This window comes from Triturus cristatus, chromosome 1_1 (assembly GCF_964204655.1).
Source record: "Triturus cristatus chromosome 1_1, aTriCri1.1, whole genome shotgun sequence".
Classification (NCBI taxonomy): Eukaryota; Metazoa; Chordata; class Amphibia; order Caudata; family Salamandridae; genus Triturus; species Triturus cristatus.
Window position 1 is genome coordinate 54576170 of NC_140579.1, and position 22770 is coordinate 54598939.

At 46.3% G+C, this 22770-nt stretch overlaps 1 protein-coding gene across 26 annotated transcripts in view; it reads left to right on the forward strand.

Annotated features, from left to right (window-relative positions):
- Positions 1–22770, forward strand: part of LOC146869369 (stAR-related lipid transfer protein 3-like) — a 138585-nt gene that overhangs the window by 99777 nt on the left and 16038 nt on the right. For all 26 annotated transcript variants that reach the window (XM_085653461.1, XM_085654540.1, XM_085653293.1 and 23 more), the window contains 4 exons: positions 5336–5431; positions 14228–14307; positions 18792–18896; positions 19044–19137. In XM_085653461.1, the coding sequence (XP_085509587.1) occupies positions 5336–5431; positions 14228–14307; positions 18792–18896; positions 19044–19137 (375 nt within the window). The remainder of the gene's footprint in view (positions 1–5335; positions 5432–14227; positions 14308–18791; positions 18897–19043; positions 19138–22770) is intronic.

Sequence of the window (22770 nt, forward strand, 5' to 3'; positions counted from 1 at the left end):
ACCTAGGTGCGACCATAGACACACTGGCAGCCACAGCTCAGCCAAATTTAGTGAGGATCAACGGCATGCAAATGCTGATCTCAAAGTTCAAACCCCAACACTCCCTTCCTGCGCGAGTGTTCATGCAGTTGATAGGCATGATGGCCTCCTGCATTTTCATAGTCCCGCACGCGAGACTACATATGCGCCCGCTTCAGGAGTGCTTGGCACGTCAATGGAATCAGGCTCACGGGCAATTACAAGAACTAGTGTTGGTGAGCGGTCGGGCATACAGCTCTCTGCATTGGTGGAATCCACAAAACCTTTGCAAGGGCCGACCGTTCCACGAGCCTGTTCCACAAATAATACTGACAGCGGACGCGTCTCTCCAGGGATGGGGAGCTCATGTACTCAATTACACAGTGCAGGGACTATGGACAATACAACAAAAGAAGATGCACATCAACGTTCTGGAACTGATGGCAATCTTCCTAGCCATGAAGGCATTCAAAGTACACTTGTGCAACAAAGTCGTGTTGATCCGGACGGACAACATGACTGCCATGTACTACATACAGAAGCAGGGAGGAACGCACTCTCCACAGTTGTCTCATCTGGCTCAGAGCATGTGGAAGTGGGCCATTCAGAGGAACATATTCCTCATGGCGGAACACCTCCCGGGCAAGGACAACCAGATGGCGGATCTGCTCAGCAGACACAGCCACCAGATGCACGAGTGGGAGCTACACCCGTCAGTACTCCAACCGTACTTCCAACAGTGGGGTCATCCAGAGATAGACCTATTCGCCACAAGCGAAAACGCAAAATGCCAAAGCTTTGCCGCCAGGTTCCCACATCCACAGTCGCAGGGCAATGCGATATGGATGAACTGGTCCGGCAGATTTGCGTACGCTTTTCCCCCAGCGCCGTTGATACCGCTGGTGGCACGCAAACTGCGACAACACTCACTGACACTCATCCTGGTTGCTCCAACATGGGCACGCCAGCCATGGTACACCACCTTTCTGGAACTTTCCGTGGTGCCGCATCAAAGGCTGCGGATCAAACCCGCACATTTGACGCAGAACCATGGAGAAATTCAGCACCCAGATCCGCAACAGCTGAACCTGGCGATCTGGCTCCTGAAGTCCTAGAGTTTGGCTACCTAAACCTGCCACCTGACTGTATGGAGATCATTAAGGAAGCTAGGAGACCCACTACCAGAGCTTGCTATGCAGCCAAATGGAAGAGGTTTGTCATTTATTGCAATAACAATGACATTAACCCGCTAAACGCATCCATTCAAAACATAATCTGTTACCTCTTACACCTATACCGATGCAATCTGGCATACACCTCAATCCGTATCCATTTAACCGCAATAGCAGCCTATCTCCAAAACAGGCAGCACCTCTCTTTATTCAGAGTGCCTGCCATCAAAGCCTTCTTGGAGGGACTTAAACGAGTAATTCCCCCAAGACACCCACCAGCACCAGTGTGGAACCTCAACTTGGTCCTCACCCGACTGATGGGTCCACCCTTCGAACCTCTCCACTCATGTGAGATTCAATTCCTCACCTGGAAAGTGGCTTTCCTAGTAGCAATCACTTCGTTGAGAAGAGTTAGTGAACTCCAGGCACTAACCATTCAAGAGCCATTCATACAGGTTCACGCAAACAGGGTTGTACTACGTACCAACCCCAAATTCATGCCTAAAGTAATATCGCAGTTCCACATGAATCAAACGATTGAACTGCCTGTTTTCTTTCAGAATCCACAAAATGTCGCTGAAAGAATGCTCCATACACTAGACGTCAAAAGAGCCCTCATGTACTATATAGACAGAACCAAAAGCTTTAGGAAGACAAAACAACTTTTCGTTGCCTTTTCCCCACAACACAAAGGAAACGCCATCTCCAAAGCAGGTATAGCCAGATGGATCGGTAATGTATTCAAATTTGCTATCAAAAGACTAAACGCACATTAACGATTCCCCCACGAGCCCACTCAACACGTAAGTTAGGGGCCTCCATGGCTTTCCTGGGAAACATTCCTTTACATGATATATGTAGAGCAGCCACATGGTCCACTATACATACATTTACCAAACACTATTGTGTAGATGTACACTCAAAACAGCAGGCAGCTGTAGGACAGGCTGTTCTCAAAACTCTTTTTCAGACCGCTGCAGCTGGCACTGGTAGCCGCCGCTAATGGGAGGTACTGCTATGTATTCTATGCACAGATATGAATTCAGCAGCCCACATGCCTCGAACTGAATATGCTACTTACCAGTATGCATCTGTTCTTGGCATGTAGGGCTGCTGACATTCATATCGCCCACCCTCCTCCCCGGCGCCTGTAGCAGCTGCAGCTCTCAGAATTACTGTATAGCATGGTCATCACTTTCTGTATCTACTCCATCACTGCCACAATGGCGAAAAACAATCTGAGGATGGAGAGGATGCCCATGCGCACTGTAGTCCAGGGGAGGAGTCACCTATCTCAGGATACTTCGAAGACTCTTCCAGGACAACAACGTGCAAACATCCGGACCCAACAGTAGGCGGCGATCTATGCACAGATATGCACAGATATGAATGTCAGAAGCCCTACATGCCAAGAACAGATGCATACTGGTAAGTAGCATATTCAATTCAATATGTTACTTGTAAAAAAAGAAAAACATTTTAAACAGACAAAACAAAAATATTAATGAAATATGATATAACATAAGGCAGCCTCACTGATTGGTATGGTTTACTCTCCAGAGAAAGGGTAAGTACTAGCTTCTTAGTTTGTTGTCACTGCTTGTTTGCTACTATCTTTGAAACAACTTAAATCAGGGAAGATTGCCGAAGAGAGTTGTTGAAGGGTCTGTGGAGATAGGAAGACCAGCCTGCCTATGACAAGGAGTTGGACTGTCCCTGCCAGTATGAGTACCCGGATTCGCAGAGGGTCGCCAGGGACCAGGCAACTGAGAAGGCCTGCGTAGAGGACATCTTGATGTACTCCGACTGCCCCAGAGCCACAAGGAATCTTGAGCCAGCTACCCAGGGACAAACACGATTGCCTCTTAATTGAGGAAGTCGCTTGATGGCCCTCACAATTGGGAAGAGCCTGCATGGTCCCAGACCATTCTTTGAACCGACCTCAGTTTCCTGGCCTGGGGTTCCATGTTAGCTGGAGGAGGTTGTCTGGATTCTGGAACCATTGTAAATTACTTAATAGCTTCTCTGATTTGAGAGATCACGAGTCAAAACCGCAGCTAAGAACCATTGGTTCTTGCTGGCCTCTTCGTTATCTGATATGGATGTTACAGCACTTTGGTGCTCCTACCACCAAACAATCTTCACCACGACTAGCTGCAGCTCAAGATAAATTCCCATACTTCTAAAACAGCCATCCGAGGGACTCCTAGTGTTTAGCTGCATGCAAGCCAGCCACTGTCCCCAGCTTAGAGTTCAGTGCTTGACTTGCTCCCCTTTGATGGGCATGGTGCGGCACCAGCCACTGTCCCCAGCTTAGAGTTCAGTGCTTGACTTGCTCCCCTTCGATGGGCATGGTGCGCCACCAGCCACTGTCCCCAGCTTAGAGTTCAGTGCTTGGCTTGCTCCCCTTCGATGGGCATGGTGCGGCATCAGCCACTGTCCCCAGCTTAGAGTTCAGTGCTTGACTTGCTCCCCTTCGATGGGCATGGTGCGCCACCAGCCACTGTCCCCAGCTTAGAGTTCAGTGCTTGACTTGCTCCCCTTCGATGGGCATGGTGCGGCATCAGCCACTGTCCCCAGCTTAGAGTTCAGTGCTTGACTTGCTCCCCTTCGATGGGCATGGTGCGGCATCAGCCACTGTCCCCAGCTTAGAGTTCAGTGCTTGACTTGCTCCCCTTCTATGGGCATGGTGTGCCACCAGCCACTGTCCCCAGCTTAGAGTTCAGTGCTTGACTTGCTCCCCTTCGATGGGCATGGTGCGCCACCAGCCACTGTCCCCAGCTTAGAGTTCAGTGCTTGACTTGCTCCCCTTCGATGGGCATGGTGCGCCACCAGCCACTGTCCCCAGCTTAGAGTTCAGTGCTTGACTTGCTCCCCTTCGATGGGCATGGTGCGCCACTTCACTGGACACTACGCAAAGTCCTTGAAGAATCTAGAAATCCTTTGTGAAGGGTGGGCAATTGTTTGTTTGGCCTTAGGAGCGTGGAGGATGCACAGCTTGCATCCCTTAAATAGCTTTAACTTGATTCCAAGTCCTTGAATATTGATAAAAGACATATTGATTACCAATAGTGTAACACTTTATCTTTCCATCTGGATGTTCCCTCTCGGTGACTTTGCTAAAGAAGCCAGCGCTGCTGAACTAACCTTAGAAAAGGTGAAGCGCTTGTCATCACTTACATTCGTCTGCAGGGCTCAGTGTTAAACTGTTTTGGGCACCGGCACTTAAAGGTTTGTGCTTGTTCTCTAGGCCAGAATGTGGTAGGCACTTCAGGTTTTCATTGTGTTCTATTTTTAAGCTTCTTTGATGTACTAACATGCATTAAACTCCTTTTTCTTCATAAAAGTTAAGAACTGACCAGACCTTAACATTATTAATGGTTGTCTGTGGTGTAAGACTGTTTCTGAGTGTTTGATCTGACACCACCTTATGAAATAAGTCTTGAATGCAGTCCTTTGAGAGTCAAGTGCTGAAAAGGAGCATTTGGTTATCCAGATGTGCACAGATGTTGTGGCATAAGAACACCACTGATAAAGAACATTCATTTCTACAATTAATTCCCTATTGCCTCCAACTGGCATTGAACCCCAAGAAAAGTCTTACGCTTCTCTCCTGCTCTTGTCCATTCATGACCATACATTCTCAAAGCTCTCACCCACTTGAGTCAGTTTTCCTCCTTTATTCTGTCTCCCATTCATGATTCTCTTGTTTGTGGTGACTATTTCATTCAAGTCTTCCTCCTCGCCCATTTTTTACTCCCCTCTCTGCAGGTTGATTTCTGTTCATGACTCTCTCCAAGTGTGCCTCTTCTTTCCCCCCCCATGTGTGCCTCTTCCTTTCCCCCATGTATGCCTCTTCTTTTCCCCCATGTGTGCCTCTTCCTTTCCCCCATGTATGCCTCTTCCTTTCCCCCATGTATGCCACTTCCTTTCACCATGTATGCCTCTTGCCTGTCCCAGCTCTGCCCTATGCATGCCACTTTCCCCCAAGTCTCTAGCCCACTCATGCATCTGTTACTTCTCAAACTCTCACTAATTGCTCTCTTCCTCCACAGGTTCTCTCTTATGCATGCTTGTTCTCCCTTTAAGCTTTTTACCACTTGAAACCTAGGCTCTCTCAAATTCATGACTGTATTTCTTCCCAGGCTTTCATGCAGTGTACTGCTGAAGTGATCTACCAAGAGGTTATCCTACAGCCAGAGAAAATTACCCTGTGGAATAAAACCGTCTCTCTATGTCAGGTGTGTAACCCAGGAGTCAGTGCATCACTTCCTTTGTCTATTCCCATTGTGCATACCCTTCAACCCTGTCATCCTACCTGCCCCCGTAGAAATGGGGAAGAAAGGAAGACAATGTTGTACAACTTGCAGAAGGCCCCTAAAATTTCAGTTTCTAGTTGTGTCAGAATACAGTGCGACCAGGGAGAGAATTTGGCTACAGAAGACATATTGACATTAAAACTTGTGCCTTTTTCCAGTTTCATATTCAGCTTTGTATTGTCACTGTTCCACGTGGTCACTGATATAGTCAGTCCTCTGAACCTGGTAATCCCAGACCCATCCTTGATTCCAGCATGCACCGTACACCTACGGTTCAATTACAGTGAATACATCATATTTCTAGGACACACTGCTGCCTCATCTTGGTGTGCCTGGCGCTGATGATCCAAGCATGGGCGAGACCCAAAGAGCAGAATAATGATCCATGTAAGTACAGGCCGAAGGCCCAGTCATGATCCATAGAAATGTAGAAGAACAGGGGCACAACCATGGTTCTCTTAGGTACCGAAGACCTCATTTAATCTCTGCAAGTACAGGAGCCCAAAGACCCAGCCATGATCCTTTCAGGTATATGGGATCCCTAGACTATGCCTTACTCCCTGCAGGTACATGAGACCCAGCACTGATTCATAATCTTTGCAAGTACAGGAGACCCAGGACCCAACCATAACCACTGCAAGTACAGGAGACCCAACCATAAACACTGCAAGTACAGGAGACCGGGGACCCAACCATAACCACTGCAAGTACAGGAGACCCGGGACCCAACCATAACCACTGCAAGTACAGGAGACACGAGGCCCAACTATAACCACTGCAAGTACAGGAGACCCAGGACCCAATCCTAACCACTGCAAGTACAGGAGACTCAGGCCCAACCATAACCACTGCAAGTACAGGAGACCCAGGACCCAACCACTGCAAGTACAGGAGACTCGGGGCCCAACCATAACCATTGCAAGTACAGGAGACCCAGGACCCAACCATAACCACTGCAAGCACAGGAGACCCAGGACTCAATCCTAACCACTGCAAGTACAGGAGACCCAGGATCCAACCATAACCACTGCAAGTACAGGAGACTCGGTGCCCAACCATAACCTCTGCAAGTAAAACCCGGGGCCCAACCATAACCACTGCAAGTACAGGAGACCCAGGACTCAATCCTAACCACTGCAAGTACAGGAGACCCAGTACCCAACCATAACCACTGCAAGTACAGGAGACCCAGGACCCAACCATAACCACTGCAAGTACAGGAGACCCAGGACCCAACCATAACCACTGCAAGTACAGGAGACTCTGGGTCCAACCATAACCACTGCAAGTACAGGAGACCCAGGACCCAACCATAACCACTGCAAACACAGGAGACCCAGGACTCAATCCTAACCACTGCAAGTACAGGAGACCAAGGATCCAACCATAACCACTGCAAGTACAGGAGACTCGGGGCCCAACCAAAACCATTGCAAGTCCAGGAGACCCGGTGCGCAACCATAACCTCTGCAAGTACAACCCGGGGCCCAACCATAACCACTGCAACTACAGGACACCCGGGGCCCAACCATAACCACTGCAACTACAGGACACCCGGGGCCCAACCATAACCACTGCAAGTACAGGAGACCCGTGGCCCAACCATAACCACTGCAAGTACAGGAGACCCGGGGCCCAACCATAACCACTGCAACTACAGGACACCCGGGGCCCAACCATAACCACTGCAAGTACAGGAGACACGGGCCCAACCATAACCACTGTAACTACAGGAGACCTGTGGCCCAACCATAACCACGGCAAGTACAGAAGACCCAACCATGGTCCTTGCAATTGCAGGAGATCCAGGGCCCTATCATGACTCCTGCAAGTATAAGAGACCCCTGGTCCAAGCATGATCCTGCAAGGATAGGAGTCCCAGGGACAACCATGATCCTTGCCTGTATGGGACACCCTGGCTTAACCAGTCTGCCTCGTGCAGACACGCTCTGCAGTTCCAGGTAACCCAGGCAATTCTCCGATTGTGCCCTATCAGACATAGGCAATACAGAGCCTAAGTGCCTATTCCTCTAATGCGTACTCTATAGAGCTATAACTGACATAAGGTAATACAAATGGCCATTGGAATTGATGCCGCAACCGATTTTACCCTCGTAAATAATAGGTCCAGGGAAAGTCTCTTAGTAAAGAGATGGAGGTGGAGGATATGTCGGGCCCACGCAGCACTGCGCTCTTTTGAGCCGGCAATCCTCACACTTATGGTTAACACTTTATATTTGCTATTGGCTTCTCCCAGCACACACAAATGTTATTGTTTTTTTTCCCTTCTTGAAGCATTTATCAAATGGTGGAATGCAAAATGGCGATTGCTCACTTTGTTGTATTTACGAAATCTATCGCATTGCATGTGTACTAGTGTGAGTTTTGAATTGTAAATGGTACTGGCTTTTATTATTGTTATTTTTTTTAATCAAGTTAATCTAATGCATTAAAAATGTTAATACCCCAGAACGTGGAGCCGTCCTCAAGTGACGGGAAGGAAGCCTTGGTGGTTCCTGGAGGATTGTGGCTGCCGCCTCCTTTCATTGGCTGATCTTGTTATGCCTCAATCAGGGAGAGGCGGCAACAAAGGTTGTTCTAAAAAATGATCTGGACCCCGTTTATGACCAGAGAACCCTTAATCTGATATCCCTCCCCAATGAGGTTGAGCCACCAAGTTAGTTTCATGTTAACATGGTGGGGCAAACTGGCCGATGATGAAGTATGCCACCAATAGTGGGAGTGGCCTTTCAGTCCAAATCTATCTCCTTATTTTATTTCAGCCTTTTCTAATACATAGTTTTGTTATTCCAGAAATGAGTTCAGGAATATAGGCCTCGCCATAGCTGGGGTGTTATGTTGAAGGCTCCTGGTTTTCACTGATTTTTACATATAAATACAGACGGGAAACTCTTTTCCCTTTGTCTGTATTTATAAATAGAAACGGTAAGAAACTGATTCATAATCATGTACTGGGCAGCCAGGCTCCAGCCCAGGTTTGCCACTTCCCTCGGTCCGATTTAGATCTGTGGACGCTCGTTTCGTTTTCAAAACTTTATTCGATTCAAAGCAAAGGAATCATAAAAGTCAAACAGTTTCATTTACAAACATTATTTCAGAATCAATTTTAAAGAGCATTCTTACAATTATAACACTAAACTGTTAGAGTTCATTAGCTAAAAAATAATCACAAATAAAACCCCAAAGCTATTACTTCCAATCAATTAAATGATTTAATTGGTTCTTCATGCCAGGGCATACATTAAAATGCCGATTAAAACAGATAAAAAAATCAGAAAATCACGATGCAATAATATACAATATAGTTAAACAAAAGTCGGCTTCATGGTGCCAGATTTAGCCGTAACGTTTCCTAATCAGAAGTGACACCCTTATAAAATTTAGCATTGCACAGCAAACACCAGGTGAAGATAGAGATAGTAAATAATCATAGCCCTCTTCATAATGGCATGGTTGCTTTTCTTTAAGGATCGGCTTAATGAACCTGATTCTCGGGTCCTTATATAGAGGACAGAAAAGAACAATATGCATCGTGCTTTGGGTATCTTTGTCATTACAAGGACAGGGGGGCAGTCTCTCACACCAACCCCCCTGTTTAGGGAACGCAAAGAGAAAATGCAGGGTGTGTAACCTAAACCTTGTCAGGTAGAATCGCCATTGCACATGGTTTGTAAAGGATAAATAAAACTGGTGCAACAAAGTAGCCTTAGGAGCATAAGGGCTAACCAGGGAGTTCACAAACGGTGATTTCCAATAGGTTGTTTTAATTACAGCTTTGATATTTCCCTGTATGTTTTCGGGGTTGTCAAAAATATCACCCAGGCCTAACTTATGAAACATTTCATCAACATATGATAGCCAGGGGATCTGTTTCATGTTTGCCAATCTTAAACAATCCCGGACGATATCTCTGGTAAGCTGTAAGTCCTTTGATTGCCATATTTTGCCCCATAACAATAAAGGAGAAAGGCGAATGGTGTCACTCACATAACTTAGACCTATTTCATTGTGAACAAATCTGTTTGAGGAGCCTGATGGAGTAGCCAATACACGCTTTAAAAATGTATTCTCCATAATCTGTAGTGAGTCAGGGCTTTCGATCCCCCAAACTCCTGCCCCATAAGTAGCCACCGACAAGCATTTAGCTTTATACAAAGTTTTTAAATGTATGACAGGTTTTTGTCCTAGTTTGCCACAGAAACGGAACAAACTCTCTATAGAGCGACTAGCACTTTGGACTCGGGTCTGCATTAGAGGGGCCCAACTTAGTTTGTTGTTAAAAAGGTTACCCAAATAATTAAAGTTTTCAACCTTTTCAATAGTAGAGTTGTTAACTACAAACTTTCTAGTTTTTGTGCCCTTTGGGCCACAGACCATGGCAAAAGATTTGGCAAAGTTTACCTTAAGGTCTAGGTCCAACATGAATTTGTGGAAGGCATCAAGACAGTGCTGCATACTGTTTCCTGTGAGTGTCATAAGTACCGTGTCGTCGGCGTAAGAGAGCATTGGAATGCTCCTGCCGTTGACCTTTGGAAAGTCATGACAGTTATCCAACAGGTATTTTTCCAGGCCATTGGTGTACACAAGAAATAGAAAAGGGGCTAAGATGCATCCTTGTCGAACGCCCTCAGTTGAGAGGATAGACTTAGTTTTCTCTCCCCCTGGCCCAAACCTTATGGCTACGGTGGTTGATTCATGAAGTCTACGGAGCAAGGTGACCAAGGGTTCCTCGAAGCCCATGACCTCCATCATTTGCCACAGCTTGCTCCGACACACAGTGTCGAATGCACTTGAAAGGTCCATGAAGGCAAGGTGAATGGAGGATTTCCTTGCCTTCATGTATTTGCCTATGATCAGGGCCAGGTTCAGGCACTGTTCGACAGTACCTTTACCTTTCCTGAACCCATATTGGGTGTCCACAATGAAGCCCACCGAATCTGCCCAAGTTTCCAATCTAGCTAAAATGACCCTACCCAATATCTTACACGATGCATCAATTAATGAGATTGGGCGATAGCATCGGGGGTCTGATCTATCGCCCTTCTTAAAAATTGGCACCACTACTGCCTCCTTCCATGATGCCGGAATACGGCTAATAACGACTGCTCTAAAAACATTTAATAACAAGGGGGCCCAAACCTTAATATTATGTTTAAAAAAGTCCAAAGGCACTAGATCAGGGCCAGGTGCTTTTAATGGTGTGCCTTTCGACAGAGCATCTTCCACTTCCTGTAAAGTGAACGATGCACTCAGGGACAAGGAAGACTGAGAGACCACCAAATCCCTAATGTCTCCTAGTGATGGTTCATTGGGTAAAGTGCCATGTGGATTAAAAATCTTCCCAAAGTGTGATTCCCATGTTTCACATGCAATCTGCATCACAATGTTATCCTTGCCATTACCTGTAAAAAGGGGGCGATTAACAACTTCCCAAAAGAGCCTGCTGTCCTTCAATTCCGAGGCCTTCTCTAAATCTTCCCAAGCTTGGTTTTTTAAGTCCAGCTTCCTTGTTCTTATGGCTTCTTTATATGCCAGTCTAGATGCTCTAACCGCTTCTATGTCCCTGGGTTTTTGTTTTAATGCTGCTTTCAGAGATCTGTGTGTTGCCGAACATGCAGCATCAAACCATCTAGGACCAAGCATTTTGCTTTTACCATTCGGTTTTGTGAGACGTTCGGCTACATACCCACATAAAGATTCAAAATTCCCTATAACCTTTTCAGGTGTGGTTGTTGTTGTTAAGCATGCCTCGTACTCAGAGCTAAATCTATTTAGGATCTCAGCCTCAAGACCTACCGCGTCTATTTTACCCCATTTAAGTGTAATACCTTTGTTCCTACTATACTTTACAGGTTGCTCCCAAACAGAATGTTTAGGTTTGACGGGACAAAGCAAGGATAAGTTTAGGGGATTGTGGTCACTAGCAGCATTAGCAATTACTTCCAACTTGTCAACATGATGGAGGTGTCCACTAGAGACAATTACAAAATCAATAAAACTCATCATACCTCTACTGCCCTGAAACGTCGGTATTGGAGCAGAATTAGATCTGTGGACGCACTCTGCCTGCCGCCAACCCCCTGCTGACCTTTCCTAATCCGTGTCTTTCACCTAATCCTTGTCGGATTCGTGTGTCAGTGTGGGCATAACAGCCCCCCTCAGCCAATGTAAGTGAAAGGGAGGGTGCACATCTATAAGGCGGAGCGACGGAGGGGGGTGGCCTTTTGTAGTGTAAACCTCGCTTTAAGTGGAGAGGTGAGCCTGAGTCACACTTCTCTGCGCCACCTTGAAACTCAGGTTTTGGGCTCTATATCTGGTGCGGGGGTCGTGGTTTAATTCCTTACTGGTGTGAAGGGAGAAATGACAGCTGGATGGGGCTAGTGCAGAGCCCCTCCACCTGCCGAATGCTGTGTCCCTCTGTTTATATGATGTTTAAACTTCTGACGTTTCAGAAGCATAAGCGCGCCTTCATTCTAAACCACCAGGGTATCAGAGTGCGCTATTTCGAGATTGAGGTTTTTAGGTGCAGGGGGTGGGAGGCGACGCAGGGTTTCTAAGGGGAAGTCCACTAAATATCCAGAATGGGGTGCGAGATCGGCCTGTACTCCTGGCATGCAGTGGGTGGCGAACAATTACTGCTGGTTGCTTTTCTCCGAGTGGGATAGGAAACGTATAACTTTTTACAGACACCGATGGTCTATTTTGTCTTTGTTGTTTTGGAACGTTGCACGTTGTAGCTATTACATGACGTCATTCTCAGTGTTGTACTGAAGCTTGTTTTAAAACCGAAGTATAGGAGCTGCTAGGAAGCACACAACAGTGGATCACAACTTGTCCTATGTCATCGATCCTGCTTTGTTTAGCAATAATTACACACGTCATGAAACGTGCAACACGACTGGCGTCGGGCTGCAGAGGGAAACAGCTGATCTGGTCCTCACGAGCACTCTGGCTCTAGAGCTTGAACATGGGCTTGTACTACAATGGCAAAGTGTTCAGAGGAATGTAATAAGTAACCCTAATTTGGCATATGTAGATACGTTTATAAATCTATAACAACCGAGTGCAAGAGTGCATTGGCTATTTAAATAAATGTGAAAAAATACTAGCTGCAGCCTCTTCTTTTGCTTGCTATAAAATAAATGTGTAAAAATACACATAAAATGAACAAAAAATAAATATGGATAAATACAGACGGAAATGTTAAAAAAATAAATACCATAAAACCGGGAGCCCTAGTTATGTTTCATGTGTCGAGGATGTACGGCAAGCAGGCCTCTGGCTCCCTTATTGGGATTTATTTTATTTTGATAAGTCATTGCCACAGGTTCCCCATATCCCCCAAACTCCAGACAATGCTGTAATATGCCTAATAAAAAAAAGATGGATGGAATTCAAAACCCAGAGCTTATGGCTACATGGATAAAACAAGGTCCCTGCCAATCGCATCGTGCCCTTTGTTGAGTGACAGCAGAACTCTGAGACCGAACCCTCAGACATGTCGAGTGCCTGTGAACACACTCCGCGCTTGGACCATTGGATCACACTTGATCTGCTCATTGGGCAGACAGACGGCTGCCAAGGAGTTCTGCAGCTCTCGAATCTTTTTTCTAAAAGGATTTGCGGGACCCGGATATGATTGAAGCTAGACTTGCAGCCTCCTTCCTGCTGCTCAGCAACTTATTGGACAGGTCAGTGCATATTCTATTAATGAGAAATGAGCCAAAACCATAGCCCTTGCTAGTAGATCCCAGTTTTTAACACTGAGCCACAAACACAGAGGTATCTGTTTATCAGAGTTTGGCGTCAGACCGCACAGATCTTCACTTACGGATGTCCGCTCACATGTCAACGCTATTTCCCAGGTGTTGCTTTTAGAGGGGAGATTCTTTTCTGGGTGAATCTTCAGTTCCGCCAAATAGCTCCCTACAGCTGTTGCTGAAAAGGAATCTACACCAGACAGACAGCATCATGTGCTGAGAGAAAGGCCCTCTGGTATGAGCCAAGAGGTGATTGATTTCAACCAGCCACCTGCAGAAGGGAACAGACCCAGGGTCTATTGTAAACAATAGGTCCTATAGATAGCAGCACTATGAGCCCAATCTAAAAATGGTCATGGTCGCTGAATCACACCCCTGAGCATCTCTTCCTTGCCAAGGAAGCCTCAGTTGAATGAAGTGTGTGCCATATGGCCGTACCCAGGGGTGAGGGGTAACGTTTCTCATTTTAGGGAGCTACCTCCTTATGACTGATGTGATCGTGCAGGGCACAGCGGAGCCGGGCAGCTTACAGCTGTGCCCACCCAGCCCATGGAATCGAGCTGCACATGTCTGAGCTGGGGACAGGCGGCTCACAGCAGAGAACATGTAGCAGCAGACTGATCATTTACTATAGCAGGGCAGCACACAAGAAACACCAACCTAGCATTCGATAAGTGATGCCAACTTGTTAAATGGCCTACAACTTAACACAATATTTATGTATTTAAGGGTGGGCCGCTGTGGTGTGTGATAGGATGTTCTAAAGTAGTTTCAACGCAGTTTACTCTGGCAGTGCGTACTGCTAACCGGGGTCAAATCCACCGGCTGCAAGACCAACGTTTTTGACTTCACGCAGATAGTTATTTGTGTATCGAGTACAGACCTACACGGGTCCCAGCATCCTAAATGTAACCTTTGTTTTGTTTTCTTAATGCAGGTCCTTCAAAGAGTGGATGATAATACACTGGTGACCTATGACGTGGCTTCAGGGGTTGCAGGAGGTGTCGTCTCTCCCAGGCATGTATCTAAATATACTACCAGGCTTGTGTCTTCTTGTGCACGTATGTCAATACAATGCAGAATGTCTTTGTACCATGGTCTCTCAATGCTGGAGGTGTTTTGACACAAGTCCCGTAATAGGTTTCTGTGCCATCTGAGTGGCGTGTCTTCAACAATTCCATTCAAGTGGGTTACCAGATTGGCACTGGACAATCTAGTATTCCCAAAGTATTCATTTACTCCTCCTCCTCCTATACCTTTATTATTGATGAATATACAGCTCTCCAGGTTCATCTTCATTGCGTTGAACACACTGAGTACAGGTCATTATTTGTATTCTTTACCAGAAGCATCAATGCGGGGCGCAGCAACCTGTCTGTTATCCGCTGTAGAGGGGCATAATCATTCAAGCGACTCAGTTGAATAGCCAGGTCTTGAGAGCTCGCCAGAAGTCCAGTAAGTGGGTGGAGGTCCGGAGCTGCAAAGGGAGGTCCTTCAATGTTTTTGCTGCGAGGTAGGTTGAGCGTCCTCCACTGTTGCTTTGGTGGCTACAGGCAGTGTGGGCGAGTGAGAGGGAGGCAGAGCGTAGTTGTCTGGTAGAGTGGTGGAAGTTCAAGCGAGGGTTGATGTAGGCTTGTCCTTGATTGTGCAATCTTTTGTAGACTTGGATCATCAGCTTGAATTGGCATCTCTTCTGCATGCGGAGCCTGTAGAATTTTCTACGGTGGGGGGTCATGTGGGTCCATTTGTGGAGGTCAAGGATGAGTCTTGCAGCGGAGTTCTGTATGGTCTGGAGTACCTGCACAAGGTGTTTGGTGTTCCTAGCGTACAGTGCGTTGCCATAGTCTAATCAGGTGGTGATTAGGGCCCGGGTGTCCGTATGCCTGGTGTTCAGGGGGAGCCATTTGAAGACTTTTCAAAACATGTGAAGTGTGTGAAAGCAGGGGGTAACAACTTTGTTGATCTGGGACTTCATGACCAGTTTGCTCTCCAGGATTATATGGAGGTTTCTGGCGTGGTCGGTCGGTTTGGGTGATGGTCCTAGTTCTGAGGGCCACCAGGAGTCATTCCAAGGGTTGGTGTTGCCGAAGATCATCATTTCCATTTTGTCCATCTACAACTGGCGTGATGCTTACAGATTCTGATGTGAGTTCGGAGGCTGGATATCAGCGAGATCTGCCACATCCATTTAATGGGTTTTATACTGTTAAAACCTAAGCAGGCTGCAAGTTTGTTCTAACTCTGTAAGTCTTGTATTTCTTGACGGTGTCTAGGCTTGCCCAATCTTTTTTGTCTAAGCATATATACGATTCACCAACAATTTGTCATTGGTGCTCACTTGAAGAAGACCGCATTCAAAGATGGCAGTGTCCAATACTGTGTTTAAAATGTCTCCTCAGGATCACCCCTTCATCGTAATCCAAAATCTCCCTGTTCATTTAGCAGTTGACACAGCAGCCGTCTCCCTTTTCCCAATTTTTAACGAGGTTGAAATGTGACAGAATCAAGAAAAGACAATGATCCAGAATACTTCTCTTTCCCGAAGACTAATTATGTCTTGTTTATCCGGTTATAACCTTGAAAACATACTTGTTCAGCATTGACTACATTGAAGAACGGCTTCCTTCTGAGACCATGTGTCTTCTGGACTTCAGCAGCCAAGGAATCTGCGTTGCAGCAGCTAGAGATCAACAGAGACCTGACGGGCAGAGCTGTGAATGGCTGACTACACTCAGGGACGCCTGGCTCAAGATATACACATTAAGGCCTAAGGCATGAAGGTGCTTTTTGATAGCCAGACCTTTATATGCACCTCCGACTGATGAAGTTCTTGAAGTGTGGAATGGCTATTAACTCCTGAATCCCAGAGTACATTCGCTGCAAGCTAGCAAAAGTCGGTTGATCAACATTCACACGCGTTTTTATGATCTCAGCAATACAGCCTTCACAAAGCTCTGTACTTAGCCTCCACTGGCACAAACGGCATCGACAACAGACTCCACCCAGCTCTACGGGGCCGCACACTGCCATGGGCGAATTACTCATTGTTTGTGTCCGTCCGAGAAATAATCTACTAAAGTAAGATCCTTCGTTCCCTTTTTCAGGGAAAACTTATTCTAGATCTCCGACATCCTAGCCATTTCTGAACTGACCCGAAGAGAGATCGCTTCATTCTGTGTGTCCGCCGACTGTTAACTATACAAGTGGGTGATTCACCTTTCGTGCAGAGTTTCGTCTTGAGGGTTAAAGCAGTGTTTAAGCGGAGAGCCTGAGCTGGGGTGTCTTCTAGTAGATCCGTTTGTGACAAAGGACAGTCATCAAGATTTTTCCTTCTCTTGTACGGAAACAGGAGAGAATTCCATACGAGGGTTGTCTTTAACTGAATTATTGGGTGAGGTGAATTCCATTATGCCTTTCATTATATTCCTTTGGTTCACGAGTATTTTAAAGTCAACGCATCAGACAACTTGGACATGGTCCTCATAGCTTCATTCAGCTGCAACTGCAAGAATCATGGGAGGCTGTACGATGATTGCGGAATTTTTATCTGCATGCTACTCAGTTAGCCCACATAACCACTCGCCGTGAAACCGTCCTTAGGACTAGGGGTGGGCGGAATTTGCGAAATCCACTTTCGCAAATTATCGCGAAAATGTTAAAAATTATCGCAAACACGCGGAAATATCGCGAAGATGCGGAAGTTTTTTTCCCGCATGTTCGCGAGATTTTCTCCATAGTTGCGGCTCGCCAACTTACCCATGTGGTTGCTCGCGGGCGCAGCCATCTTGTTTTCAGTTGTCTCGCGGTGCATGATCGCGAGAAGAAAGACGTGATCGCGCGACGCATGATGTCACTGCGGGCGCGAACTGTCGTGAGACAGCGCAAATGGCTAAAAACAATACAACATCTCGTGGAGAACGCGACCGGATCAAGAAAACTTGTCGGCGAACGCAGGGATTCAGGAAAGGCGATCGCGCGCGTGTGCAAATGTATTATTTTACAGCACGAGCAAGAAACAAATTATCGCCAAGCTGCGGAATGCAGAAATTTTGACATTTTCGCGCTCTCCGCGGAACGCGAAAACGTCAAATTATCGCAATTTCCGCAAACGGAACGAAATTTTCGCCCAGGCCTACTTAGGACAAATCTATTTCTTGTATTAAACATCAAATAAATCCAGTCTGCAGCTTTAATCATCTTGTACTTTGGAACAAGCAGGTTAGTCTGCCCATACATTTAAGGTATTTGCAAACAGAGGTGGATGTCAGGTTACAAAACTACTAAACTTTACATTTTAACCCAATTTTGCACTGTATTATGGCATCAGAAGGCGTTGATTGGCTCTGGAAAGCTCTCATGTGAGATCAGGTCTCATAGGTAGGCTTGCAGGGGTGGAAGAACAGCAGCTGATGAACACTGTGGCAAGTACCCTACAGATGGGCATAGAGATTCAAAGACATGGGGAGAGGCCTGATTACGGTTGGGCGTGAGGGGCCGGCGCAAGTCGATGGTGCTTTGGAGAGAGACTACTATGGGGAGGCTTGAGAGTTTAAGAGAAACTGGCTGTTTCACTGAAATGAAATGTTGAAGGTGGTTTCTGTCGCTTAGATAGTTTAATTGATGGGGTTCTTCATGGCTCATCTCTGTGCATACCCTGTTTAATCTATATCTTGCCTTCTTTGACAATTTCAAGTGTAGATGTTGTCCAATGCTACGCTAATGATAGACACCCTTGTGTGTGCTGTGTTCTTGGACCCCCCACACCAGATATAGATCATGCGCATTTACTTGCAGGCGTTCAGCCCTCCATAACCGTTATCTTCAACTTAGCAACTCCAAATAGGATGCTTCTATTTGCCCACAAAGGCAGACCTCAAGCAGCCATACCAACTCAGAAAATCTTTGGTATGGACTTGCAGCCTACAAATAGAGTTCAAAAGCTGAGCTTCTCTTACGCCAGAGGTCAGCTCGGTAGCAGCGTACTGCTAGTTTCAGTTTATGAAATGACATGCAAGCTTTCTGCTTCTTTCTGGGGAAAGAAACACAGGCTTTAGTTGACTGTGTAGCAATAAATCCCTCTTTGGACTCCTGCACTTCCCCCTATTGCACAATACCTAAAGCTTTGCCAAGTCCTCCAATTCAGAGCTGTATCTGGCTTACATACAAAGGTTCGCATAATTGATACAGAAAAGTAAATATCTTTTCACAGTCCTGATTACCCGTCGGTTCTTGGAGTGGATTTCCTGTTCAGCAGACAATTGTCTGGGAAGACGCTTCTGCTGGACAGGAAGCTCTTCTCTACACTGACCATTTTCAGGAAAAACTTCAGAGTAATATGGTTTGGCTAGACAGTGCTTCCAACCAGCGCCAAGAGACCTAGCAAGTAGTGTCCACATCATAAGTGCAGTCAGTCCTTTAGCTTCGCCCTCTACTTTGTTGAACTAATTGATTTCCTGCACCCTGCTCTGGTCATTTAGTCTATGCTGCTTTTCCTTATTTAGGGATTTTGTGAATGTTCGCCGGATTGAGAGACGAAAGGATCGCTATATTTCCTCAGGGATGTCTGTCTCTCATGCAGCCAGGCCTCCACATCCCAAATACGTGCGGTAAGCATTTTTCTCAATCTTGTGGGTGGGATATTTCTTCAGAATTTGAACTGTGTGTGGGCACATGCAAGTGTACACACAACCACTGGATGTTTTCATGTAGCTTCTTACCATTGTGCATGTTCATTTATGTCCTCTTTCTGTCAGTGGAGAAAACGGTCCTGGTGCTTTTGTGGTCTTGAAGTCTTCCCAGAATCCAACAGTGTGTACAGTCATCTGGGTCCTCAACACTGACCTCAAGGTAATTTGGATAGTTCATGCCCTTCATTAACCTCCTACACCGTGGGGTGTCACCCCTGCTCTGGCTTTTACTCTTTCCCCCTCACCCAGAATCTAGCTCCTGCTTCTGCAGCCGCCACTCGCCTCCATGCTCCTCTTCCGCCTTCATTCCCCTCGCATGTCCCCCACCATCTCTATTCGACTGTCTGTTCAGGCTTCCATCACCACTACCTTCTCCAGCCTCTACCTGGGACTACATCTTTCATCATCCTCTGCCAACCTGCAGTCTCCATGTTCTGCCTCCACTCCCCTGGCCCCATCCACTTTCACCCTTCTCCATCCTCCACTGATCTCCTGCACATTCTATGGCAAGGTGTCCACATTGCTCATGCTCCTTCTTCATCCCCCACTTAGTTCTGCACCCCACTACAATATTATTGCTGTTATCTGGCACTGCTCATGACGCATCCACCCTGTACATCAGTGCAGCTTGACTCCCTCCTTGTCTCAATGCTGAATTTGCCTGGTACGTTGACTTAGCCCTCTCTAGTCTTTGCTGCAGTTAGCTGGTGCAAGACTCCTATTCAATGTCATCACGAGCTGTGCATGAGTTTGACCAGGTCAACTAATACCACTCTTCTGCAACCCACTGTTTACTTCTAAATACTCTGCGTGGAGAGGGAACTGACATGCATGTCTGTGCTCCCTGATCACAGTGGAAGATCAGATTCCCAGAGTTAAAGTTGATAATCTAATTCACTCCCATATGAGGATCACAATACAGAATATCTGTTTCTGTCTAGAGAGCGCATCGGCTGTCCGTCCTTTTGCTCCCAGTGACACAAGTGTGGTGGATGCAAATAACAATGCCCAGTTAAGTTTATTGCAGCAGCATTCTTGAGGGTCATCCTAACGCTTTAAGGGGGCACACAAGTAGACTGCTAAGAGGTTTGAGCAAAAGATAAAACAGCGCTCCAGAGGACTTCACTGGTGGAGTGAAGCTGAGGATTTTGTTCAGGGTTACATGTCTTTCTTTGAAAGCTCTCACTGAAAGTGTTGGGATTGGGTGTTAAGCAAAGCTAAGCTTTGTGCCCCCAATAGGTTTGTGCATTGGCTGTCTTCCTTCTAAATGTTCCAGCAGGAAAGTTGTAGGTTGCACGAACCTTATTCCATTATATAACAAACATGTTACAAAAATTACCTAGGAGCTTTCCCTGCTTCCTTAGCTGCCGCTGATTCACTGCAGGCAGCTACCAATATTGAATGTTGTGTGCCCAATACTGAAACTCCTTATAGGTAGAGCAGGATGCGAAGTAACCGGCACACCAGTGTGCACCAGTATATCAAATCGATGAAAGCAGTGTACTGGATGTCAATGAAGAACGAGATTGGGAGTGAAGTATTGGTGACGTTTGTGCTGTGGAATGTCTGAAACAAACATGGTGATGGATGGATGAATGGAGGGCTTGAATTAATTTCCACCACCGGTGGTTGCTCGGTGCCGTATTGCAGCCTCTACGCCACTCAAGGTAGGCCTACGGTGGCATGTGGAATGCTTGTAGAAAACAGTGCAAATCCCAGTAATCAGAAGAGAGCATTTGTTGGACCTTGTGTTATTTTTCAACTAGACAAACTCACAAGTGAATGGAGGCCTTGGTGAAGCCAATGGGGTTGTACAAAACTCACAAGTGAATGGAGGCCTTGGTGAAGCCAGTGGAGTTGTACACCTTGAATAGATGTAGCACACCTAAAAAAAGCAAAACAGTACTGACGAGACAGAAAAGGTGATGCTATCATTATAGATATATGGTTTTTAGGTCTTGCCTAGCGTAGCTGCGCACTTGCGCAGCTCGCTCGGCGAGATTTATTGCTAATGAGTACTTTCAGAGAAGGGCTTTAAGTCCCGCCCCTTATTTCCATTGGCTGGCGTCACCGTTTATGGTAAACGGTGGCCTGCCATTGGAAATTAGGGTTTTTGGTGGACCCCCTTTGGCCTCCGGGCGGACTCGGTGGCCTGCTTTGCGTCTGTCGCAAAGCAGTTTCTTATCTTTATGGGGCCATGTGTTACAAACACATGGCCCCATAAAGATAAGAGATCAATGCTTGTTCTTTCTGTACACTATGTTGTGAAGTCTTTGGGCGCTCTAGAAGTGTTTTGTTGTAGTGTAAAGCAGAAGGCACCGCTTTGTCAGTTCATCAATAATCGGCCCCCCTTGCTTCTTCAGAAACCAACCTGGGACTGAGATGAAACAGACGAGATGAAATATAAGTTTCTTGGTTTGTAGTGCTGAAAAGTCAAGGTTTGCTTTACGAAAGGCGAGTGGCGCCGTGCATTTCCGCCATGTTGGTGTTGCAGAGGTATCCGGGGTTAGATGCGATGCCTCTGTTAAACCCCTCTTAAGCGGGCTCTGCGTTGTGGCTTGGAAGTGTACATATAAAACCCAGTCTGGAGGGAAGAGTGCACACTGCTGCGCGGTGGGTCTTTGGCCGATTCATCCAATCAAACTTAAGGTTTTATGCAAGGTGGCATTTCTATTGATTATTTTAGGGAAAACCCGGCCCTTTGAAATGTTACTTCGGCCGGTGCAGAAGTCAGATCCGATCTTCTGTGTTGGCGGTGGTACTGTGAGTGGGGGGCCCATGCTAATAACCCACCTGAAACATATCTGCACTTGAAACTTTCTAGCGATACCTCCCCTCCACCTCAAAGTTACGGACACGCATGTTTTCAAAGGACGCCACTAAAATAGCAGCGGGGAAATATATACATACATTTCAACACTGTGATCTAGAAAAGCCGATTTTGAAAAGGGGGTATAGCAGTAAAATACACAATTAAGTAACCTGTTTGTCTCTGCCACAAAAATGTAATGTGATGCGTGCATTGAATATGGTCAGCTTGCCTTTATAAAAGTCATGTTTGAAACTTGTACTTTATTTGCTGTGGAAAATAAAACAGGGCATTTAACGGGCACTTTATTGTACAAAACAAAGCTTTCATTATCGAAGGTATTTTAAAGGCACAAGTTCCACGGGGACGGACTGAGGTGTGTGTGTGTCTGTCTGTCTGTCATCCATCTATCCATCCATCCATCCATCCATCCATCCATCCATCCTTGGTACTAGTCGATCTCTACACCGGGCAGAGTCAATTGTCAAATTAGTTAATAAGTAATGATGCTATTCTCTTTAGCAATGAATTCCACAAAGGTACTCACTCCCCTGTACAATTCTGCGTAATTTGGAGGGTTTAAGTTTGCGGCCAAGTGCCGGGCTCCACCGCGCCCGCAAGCCTTTAAAAACAAAACCAACTTGAAACGGAACATAAGACGGCGTCATAGTGAAACACTTGACGGGAGCCGAGGGGCCCACAGTGCAAAACTTGTGCTACACATAGAGAAGGTCTGTTTATACAGTGTGTATAGGTATGTGCACGCGATATCTGATAAGTGTGAGTATGTGCACATGGTCACACGGGTGCGCACGCTACGGATTTGTAGAATATACAACTAGAAGCAGACATTGCAAAGTACAAAGTGTCATTCCACGGCAACGTTTTTATAGCGAGAGCTACTGCTAAGGACACAATTAGAGTAAAACTTCAAGGAATAAAGAAAGGATGGACGAAATCTACTCATTTGTTCAAGATTTTACT